The following is a 10,383-nucleotide window of genomic DNA, read 5'->3' as shown; positions in this document are numbered from 1 at the left end:
AGTATACATACTATAATATTCCATGTAATTGAAGTGCTTTTTATCAGAAAAGAACATGAAAGGGACATTTTGCAATTCATTTCCTCATTCTGTGCAATGGTGATACTTGAACGTTCAGTCACCTGTAGGCATGTTAACATGTGCTTTCATCTGTATGCATGTTATACTTCAGTAAAATTACCATAACATAATATTTTGAAAATATGCAAATACCTTTAAAAATAGACATAAAAGAGAAAAAAATCCTAAAAAATTTCAACTTGTAAAAACCAAAACAAAAAGAAATAAAAATACCAGAAATATCTTATAATTTCTAACAGGATTATATATGCAAGTCAAAAAACTTTCCACATGGTTATGGAGCATTTAGATGTTTCTGTATAAAGAAATATATAATTTCAATTTTTTAAAAAAGAAAGTTTTTGTGGGGTAGGAAAAATATGTAGTTTTGAAGGGATATTTTTAAAAAGGAAACTACATGTCCGTGGCAATTATAGATAGATTTTAACAATAATTAAAAAATATACACCATGACATACGTAAATGTACTGAAGCAATACCATGCTAAATGTACATTTGAAATCTCATAAAATTAATCCATCACAGTAGCAGAGTAAAGAAGATAAAATGATATGCCTTCTTGGGGGGTAGGAACTAAGGTGATGGTATAGTAAAATGACCCTAGGGTTGCATCATCACTTGAAGACAACTAGATGACAAGCAAAAGATCTGAATATCCAAGAAATTGTCCTGAAGACCGATAGAACAAACTGCACAACTAGAGGAAGTGTAGAGAACACATCGAGAAAGATATCAAGTGTAGAGATGTGGTTTGGGGGAGGTCATAGGTGCTGCAGAGAGGTGGGAGTCCTGGTCATGGAGAAACATGATAGAGAGAGGAATGCACAGGGGAGTGAACAAGGAGAATACTTCCCCAAAGCTATTGACTGAGAAAACAAGAGAGGTTGATTTTCATGAGTTTTTCCCATCAGTACAGCTTGAAGGCTGCTATTTTAACAGTCAGTAGGCTATGCTTGAATAGAGACCTAAGCGTAGTGCCCTACTCTTGGAGAAAAGGCAGGCAAGCAACCCTGGGACAGATGGCATGATCTGAGTATCTCCTAAGGTGCACAGGGAGAATCCATTTTCACTTCTATTAGCATATCTGTGAGAGGTGTCATGGTACATCTGGAGACAAAAGAGATGGCAGGATCCATTTCCTCCTCTACCCCTCAGCATAGGCACAGAGACACCTGCTGAGGGCAACTAATGTGGACACTGGCTGTTTAGCCTGCTTTGCTCCAAATCCCATGCCCCTGTGCTCAGGCATGACTGCCATGATGGGTCAAACCTGCATCGGTTCCAGCATGCCAAAAGCATCCCCCAGAAGACCAGCCAGGTCCCTGCTACACCAGGCCCCCCCAAAATTGGAGCTAAAGGTCAGCAGGCTTGGCTGAGATAAAGTCCAAAGTGCATGTGCTACTCCAGGCAGGCAAACAACCTGGAGACAGACAATGTGAAAACAGCAATTGGAAAAATGCCTGAGATGCGCAAGAGGGAATTGTTCACTGTTGTGGAAGGGCTTCCATGAGAGCATAGACTCCCCTCTCTGGAGATGAAGAAGCTAGCTGGCACCATTTCCCTCCCCTCCCCCTCAGCATAAACCAACCTCAGTAAATAGCAAGCTACAACCTAAGGTTCATGCACCAAGTCTCACCTCACTGTGCCTTGCTGGTACTCCTTCTCTTGGGCAAGTGTGCCTAAGGACCAGGAGCCATGGGCCCTTTCCCCAGAAGATCAACACAAATCCCATGCACCATGTCTATTGATCATAGGGTTCTGAAATCCTTCAGTTCCAGTGGAAATAGCATCAGGTCTCATTTAACAAGCACATGAAACCACACCTAGTTAATACTTGTCGCCCTGGCCAAAGCCCAAACACTACCCACTGCAGGCAAGAAGAAACTCTGTAGATGCCAAAACACAGCAGCAGAGCACAAGCAGTACACACCACAGACACGTCCTGAAGTGCCAGGCTCTGGACATTATATGGCTTCTTCTTCAAAAGCCATTACTTTCAGGAGGAGGAAACAACAGGATTTTATAACACAGAGAAGAACAGAGACCGAAGCAAAATGCCAAGACAGAGAAATTCAACCAAAAAGAAAGAATAAGAAATGATCACAGCCAGATATCTAATTTACAAAGATACAAGTAACCTACTTGACACAGAATTTAAAGCAACAATCATATAGATACTCACTGGGCTTCAAAAAAGCATGGAAGACCTCAGGGAGACACCTGCCACAGAGAAATGAGAGCTAAACAAATCAGTCAGAAATTAAAAATGCAATAACTAAGATATGAAAATCAACTAGATGTAATAACTTCAAGGACGGAAGAAACAGAGAAATGTATAAGTGATATAGAAGATAGAATTATGGAAAGTAATGAAGCTGCACAAATGAGAGAAAAAGATTAGTGGATCATGAGAGTAAACTTGGAGAAAATGTGACTCCATCAAATATAAAAACATTCATATCATAGGAGTCCCACAAGAAGAGAAAAAACTGGGATAAGGCATGTTTGAGGAAGTAATAACTGAATACTTTCCTAATCTAGGGAAGGAACCAGACATTCAAAGCTAAAAAGCACAGAGAACTCCCAATGAAAGCAACAAAAACAACCAAGACTTATTGTAGTTAAATTTACAAAATATAATGATAAAAAATCTAAAAGCAGAAAGACAAAAGAAGACCCGAATTTACAATGGAAGAGAAATAAAGTTAGCAGCACTCTCCACAAAAATCTTGGTAAACCAGAACCAATTGTCATGATATATTCAACTTGCTGAATAGGAAAAATCTGCAGCCAAGAATACTGTATCCAGAAAAGCTATCATTTCAAATAGGAAAGATCAAGCATTTCCCAGGCAAATGAAGACTAAAGAAGTTCATGACCATTGAACAGACCTGCATGAAATATTAAAGGGGTTCTTTTGAGTAGTAAAAAAAAGACCAAAAGTGACAGAAACTAGAAAGGAACAGAGAAATCCCCAGAAACAACAACGAAACAAGCAACGAAATGGCACTACATACATACCTATCAATAATTATGCTGAATGTAAATGAACTACATGCTCCAATCAAAATACATATGATGTCAGAAAGAATTTTTAAAAACTCATCTATATACTGCCTACAAGGGACTCACTTTACACTTAAAGACTTGAAAATTTAAAGTAAGGGAATAGAGAAATAGCTATCATATAAATCAACATCAAAAGAAAGCCAGACAAATTATACCTGTATCAGACAAATTAGATTTTAAAGTAAGTACTATAACAAGAGATGAAGAGTAGTATAGAGTAGCAAAGAGGGCTATCCAGCAATAATATTTAAAAAATGTAAATATTTATGCTCCCAACTTGAGAGCAACCAGATATATAAAACCACTAGTAACAAACATAAAGGGACTCATTAATAATGCAATAATAGTAAGGATCTTTAACACCCCACTTACACTAATGAACGATCATCTAAGCAGAAAAAGGAACTAGGAAACAATGGCTTTGAATGACACACTGGACCAAATGGACTTAACAGATATATTCAGAACATCTCATCCCAAAGCAGCCATTCTTTATAATTGTACATGGAACATTCTCCAGAATACATCACATAAACGGGCACAAAATAAGCCTCAGCAAGTAGAGGAAGATTGACATCATTCAATGCATATTTTCTGAATATAACACTGTGAAACTTGAAGTCAACCATAAGAAAAAAACTTGGAAAAGAAACAAATGCACCAAGTTAAATGAAATACCTCTAAATAATGAATTAGTCAAGCAGGAATTGTAAAATGAAATAAAAAGAATACATAGAAATAAAAATAAAGAAAACATGATGGTTCAAAAGGAGGTATATGGCAATATTGGCCTAACTCAAAAAGCAAAAAATAATCTCCAGTAAACAACCTAGTCTTACACCTAAAGGAGCTAGAAAAGGAAAAACAAACAGAGCATAAAGTCAGCAGAAGAAGGGAAGCAATAAAAATTAGAGTAGACATAAATGATAGAGAAAAAATAACAATAAAACAGGGCAAAGAAACAAGGAGATAGTTCTCTGAAAAAAATAATAAAATTGATAAATCACTAGCCAGACTTATCAAAAAGAGAAAAGACCCGAATTAATAAAATCACAATGAGAGAGGGGAAATCACAAGCAATATACTCTATAGATAAAACCCAAAAGACTCCACCAAAAAACTGCTGGAACTGAAAAACAAATTCAGTAAAGTCACAGGATACAAAACCAATGTACAGAAATCTGTCACATTGCTACACACTAATAATGAAGCAGCATAAAGAGAAATCAAGGAATCAATCCCAATTACAATTGCACCAAAAACCATGATACCTAGGAATAAACCTAACCAAAGAGGTAAAGGATCTGTACTCTGAAAACTATATAATACTGATAAAAGAATTTGAAGATGAAAGAAAGAAATGAAAAAAACAGAACACCAGGGTTCCTCAATCGGTTAAGCATTTGACTTGATTCTGGCTCAGGTCATAATCCCAGGGTTGTAGGATCAAGCCCCTCATCACATTTCACACTCAGAATGGAGTCGGCTTGGGATTCTCTCTCTCCCTCTTCCTCTGCTCCCCCCATCCACCACTCACATCAAATAAATAAATGAATAAATAAATAAATAAATAAATAAAGTTATTCTGTATGTTAGTAAATTGAACACCAATAAAAAAAAAAAGAAGAAACAACAAAAAGTATTCCGTGGTCATGAGTTGGAAGAACAAATATTGTTAAAATGTCCATACTACCCAAGGCAATCTATACATTCAATGCAATCCCTATCAAGGTGCCAATAGCAGTTTTCACTGAGCTGGAACAAATATTCTTAAATTTTGTATGGAACTAAAAAGACCCTGAATAGTCAAAGTAAACTTAAAAAAGAAAAGCAAAGCTGGAGGCATCACAATTTCAAACTTTAAGATATATTATAAAGAAGCTGTGACTAAGACACAATGGTACCAGCACAAAATAGACACAGATCAGTGGAACAGAATAGAAAACCCAGAAATGGACCCACATTTAACTATATGTCAACTAATATTTGATGAAGCAAGAAAAGAGAACACAGGCAGTAACCTCTTTGACATTGAACATTGCAACTTCTTACTAGATATGTCTCCTGAGGCAAGGAAAATAAAAGAAAAGATAAACTATTGGAACTTCATCAAGATAAAAAACAAAAGAAACATTCAAAACTAAAATGTAACCTTTGGAATGAGAGAAATATTCATTCACAAATGACATAACTGAAAAATGCTTAGTATCCAAAATCTATAGAGAACATATAAAACTGAACACCCAAAAAAACAAATAATTCAGTTAAATATGCGTGTAAGACATGAATAGACATATTTTCAAAGATGACCTGCAAATGGCTAACAGACACATGAAAAGGTGCTCAACATCACTCATCAGGGAAATATAAATCAAAACTATAATGAGATATCACCTCACACCAGACAAAATGGCTAAAAGGAACAAAACAGGAAGCAACAGGTTCTCGTGTAGATGTGGAGAAACAGAACTAGGAATCCTCTTCACTGTTGGCGGGAATGACAACTGGTGCAGCCACGGTATAAAACAGTTTGGAGGCTCATTGGAAAGTTAAAAATAGAGCTACCTTATGATCCAGCAATTACACTACCAGATATTTACCCAAAGGACACAGAAATACTGATTCAAAGGGATACATGCTCCCCAGTGTTTATAGCAGCCTTATCAATAATAGCCAAATTATGGAAAGAGCCCAAATGTCTCTCAGCTGATGAATGGATAAAGAATGGGAGATATATATAATGAAATATGAGCCAAAAAATTGAAATTTTGCCATTTGCAATGACATAGAACTAGAGAGAATTATCCAAAATGAATAAAGTCAGTCAGATAAAGACAAATACCATATGATTTCACTCCTATGTGGAAGTTAAGATATAAAACAGATGACAATAGGGGGAAAAAGGAGAGGCAAACCAGAAAACATACTCTTAACTATAGAGAACAACCTAGACTGACTGGAGGGGAGGAGGGCAGGGGGATGTGTTAAATTGGTGATGAGTATTAAGGAGGGCACTTGAGCTGGGGGTTGTATGTAAGTGATGAATCACTAAATTCTACACTTGAAACTCATCTTACATGGTAAGTTAACTAACTGGTTTTAAATAAAAACTTGAAAAATTAAATCCTATGATTTCTCTGATGCAGAATGCATTTGATAAAACTATATTCTTATTTTGAAAAAAAACTTTGAGAAAGATAAAAATAAGAAAATGTTCATGAAAAGATCTAGAAAGATGACAAGAGGACTCTGAAATAGAATGAATATATATGTATTGTTACAAAAATATATTTTTTTAAAAAAAGGAAAAGGAAATAAAATACATAACTAGGCAAATGAAACCATATTAGAAGGTGCGAAATTTTTACTCACACGCATATAGTGAATAAATTTCAGCAATGATGCAAAGTCATTCAGTGGAAAAAGTATAGACTCTTAATAAATGTGTAATAACTGGCTATCATATAATATTAATAATTATATACCCTACATTACATGCAAAAATGCTCCAAGTTGATCATTAACCTAAGTGTAAACTATAAAATTCCAAATGAGTGCAGGAAAAGATGCTCAATACTATTACTCTTGGGAAAATTCAAATTAAAACCGTTACAAATCAGACTTCCCCTCCTGAAAGATAGAGAGGATATACTTATCCCTAGTCCTCCCACCAAATAGAGCCAAAACAACTGGAGATATAAATATATCAACATAAGAGGATTTAGAAAGATGATGAGAAGCTTGACAGAACCAGGCACTCCAGTTCCAGGGAATGACATGGCAGCGAATGCAGTGGAATTTCTCTTTACCTCACATATCCCAGACTAGGCAAATTTCAGACACTAACAGTTACAGACAAAAGTCTCAAAAATGTTTTTTTCTCTCCAATCAAAATAATGGGAAAAAAAAACATGCTAGGAAGACAAAGATATTTTAGACACTGTCCGTTATTCAATTGAAAAACATTGACTATGCAGCAAAATTATACAATAATCTAGAAAAATGTTGGAATAATGTAATAAATTGAAATAGGCACTTATCTATGACCATGTAATTTCATTCTCATGCTTGGAAGAAATTGTATTATAATTATATATAATTACAATTATGATGTTATATTTCTAGATCATTATTCTATTATGATAAATATAATACATATATGCCTAAATATACATATACTATGTAGTTATGCGTCATATATAAATAAATATATAAATATATCATTATAAATATAATATGTGAAAAAGGCATGGAAAAGGCTTCTCATTAAATAATTATTTGTAATACCCACATACTAAAAAGGAACTACATTTCTGAGAATAGATTTAAAATATCATACTCATATCAGATAGCAGTAAAAATTCACAAACTATAGACAAATGTCATAATATAGATGGATTACAAATATCATATGAAAGTGCAAGGAGACACACATAAAAATGTGTACTGAATGCTTCCATTCATATAAAGTCTGAAAGTAAGTGAAGATATTTCATAATATTGAAGTTGACAGGGCTGATAGAGGCTCTAAACTTTTATTTCACGATTCAATTTGTAATTACATGGTTCTAACTATTTTGTGATCAATTTGCACAATCATATGTTTAGTTTCCTTGTGTGGTAAAATTAATTAGTAAACTTTATTTCAGGCATAAGAGCATTTATAGAAGGATGGTATTCTATGAAAAGCAATACTGAAAATTATCAAATGTACATTAAAAGAATAAAAATATAAATAAAACAGAGTCAAGTTATGGAATATTAACAGATTTTACAATAAACTACAAATACATATAAAAATATAGATGAGATTTAGAAATATATTAATTGATAAGCTTTAATAAAATCTGGACATTTGAAACCTTACCAGTTCTTCTTCATCATCTATGTAGAGCAGGTTAGAGTTGTTAGAAGCACAGGATGCCAAACTCTCATTCCATGGTTTTCTTTCAGTGCTAATGTAATAGCAATGGTTGGAATATGTAACCCACTCTTTTGGACAATGACCACAGTGATAAGCTAAAGAGAGATTATGAGATATTATACAAAAGATATTTGAAATCTAACAAATTCAAATTAATTTACATACTTGCATAGGTATGTATGTAGGTATACATATCTATGAACACTCACAGGATGATATAAATAAAATATGTTCACACAGGCTCACAGAGAACGGTTAGCCTGTCATTCCCTAATTTATGTGTCTATATAAAATAAACATACAAAAATATTAATCTCTACATGTGTAAGAGCACTGAATAAAACGACTTCTGTAGAATAGTAAAATGATTTATTATCATGTTTTAGGAGGAGGAAATTTGAGGCAAATAGAAACAACAATAATATCAGAATTTTGAAAATCATTTTATACCTTTCTGAATGTTTGTTTTCAGGGATGAATTGTTCTGTTCCAGTATTTCAGTAACTGAAAAACCTAAAGAAATCATCATAAAAATTTAAACTGAAATAAATATGATTTCAGTTTCTTAACTTAGAACTTGGGGTACTGTTTAGAATTACAAAATTCTGTAATAAAATGTATTTCACCAAACAATATTAACAAAGAAATGAAGATTTGGGAGAACATATTTCAAAAGCCTATTAAGAATCAAACCTCTCCATTTCTTACAGTATGGGGTTTAACAAATCTTAAGAATTGGTTTGTATTTATTTCTCATTGTGTCTCCTAGAACACCTCTCTGAGTAATGAAACTGAATATTTGTGTAATACTCTCTACAACTATTGTTACTTATACTTTTGACAAATTCAGGATAATCATTCCACTTTTTTAATATAAATGCATTAAAATGAAAGATATATCCCATACAGTATGAGATATTTTGAAGCAGTGACAATCATTAAAATGAAATTACCCAGATAGTCATTTAAACACTTACGGGGAATAAGAAGTATTCTTATCACAATGGACATCAAGACAAAGCAGATGATTCCCAGCATCCTAGCAAAGATCTTCCCTGGAAATAGTAGTAAATGTTAGGAACAGAAATGAAAACACTGGGATCCCTGGGTGGCACAGCGGTTTAGCTCCTGCCTTTGGCCCAGGACGCGATCCTGGAGACCCGGGATTGAATCCCACGTCGGGCTCCCGGTGCATGGAGCCTGCTTCTCCCTCTGCCTATGTCTCTGCCTCTCTCTCTCTCTCTCTCTGTGACTATCATAAATAAATTTTTAAAAAAATTAAAAAAAGAAATGAAAACACTGACAAAGGATGGATGGAAATAACCATTTAGGAAATTTACATACAAGAGAACCAACGATGCACACGGAGTCCACATATAGAAACTTGGACCCCAAACTGTATCTACCATTGAAATCTTCTCTCAGAATATACCATCGCATTTTCTGTAAAAGTAATACTCTATGAGTTATCAGTCAAAGACTATGAATTACAACAATGCTTGAGTAAAATTAGTCTATTAGTCTACAATACTATTTACCAACTCCAAGCTCTGATCCTTACAAATGAAAAATATAGGAGATCATTCCCTACTCATTCTCTCCACCAATGTGCCCCAGATCACATGCTAGAACAGTTACACTATGTACTAAATGTTTTACCTTTGCAGTGGTAGTTCTTGCGTTCCCCTGAATGATCCTGAGAAGCATTTTGAAGATTGAATTCTGTATAGATTATTTCTTGCTTAGTTACTAAAATGGAATTTTTAGTGCCCTTAGCTTTCATTTGCTGTCTCTTTGAGTTATTCACCCAATTAAGTTCTGCACAGGTACCTCTTTGGTTATTCATCTCTGTAGCTGTGTAGTGGCAGGCACAGTGCCGAGTGGAAAAGAACGGAAGGACTTGACGAAGACTGTATGTAATGACAATACTGCCAGGACAGTCACACGGGGTGGAGTGTGGGGTGAGTGATAGTACTCATTTGCAGTTGAACAAAGTAAAATCTGGTACCAATTCCCTTAGCATTGGCTTTCAATCCAGTAATGATTAAACATTGAGGAGTCTGTTTGGGAAATAGTTTTAGTACATATAGGAACTTCCTGTAATAAATTAATTTATTTGATGATATTTCAGTGTTCTTATCAAATGATGGAAAAGTGATGTGTTCTTATCAAATGATGTTTTATTTTGAATAATTGTAGAGTTCTGGAAATTAAATTTTAAAAGAAAAATTATATATGTTCAAATGTTATGCAATACACTAAACTTATCCTAAACCTAAAGAATATTGAAACAAAATAACAAAAGCTAT

General features: G+C 34.3%; 1 protein-coding gene across 1 annotated transcript; it reads right to left on the bottom strand.

The window, feature by feature from the left end:
- Positions 1-1,345: 1,345 nt before the first annotated feature.
- Positions 1,346-10,131, bottom strand: LOC144297512 (NKG2-F type II integral membrane protein-like). The gene is made up of 5 exons (XM_077871792.1): positions 9,734-10,131; positions 9,052-9,129; positions 8,525-8,587; positions 8,018-8,169; positions 1,346-1,501 (listed from the first exon to the last, which is right to left on the bottom strand). The coding sequence occupies exons 1-5, from the start codon at positions 9,918-9,920 to the stop codon at positions 1,346-1,348; spliced, it is 636 nt and encodes a 211-aa protein (XP_077727918.1). The 5' UTR covers positions 9,921-10,131.
- Positions 10,132-10,383: the final 252 nt, after the last annotated feature.

Source organism: Canis aureus, chromosome 25 (assembly GCF_053574225.1).
Source record: "Canis aureus isolate CA01 chromosome 25, VMU_Caureus_v.1.0, whole genome shotgun sequence".
NCBI classification, from domain to species: domain Eukaryota; kingdom Metazoa; phylum Chordata; class Mammalia; order Carnivora; family Canidae; genus Canis; species Canis aureus.
This window is presented reverse-complemented; position numbering and strand designations above follow the sequence as displayed.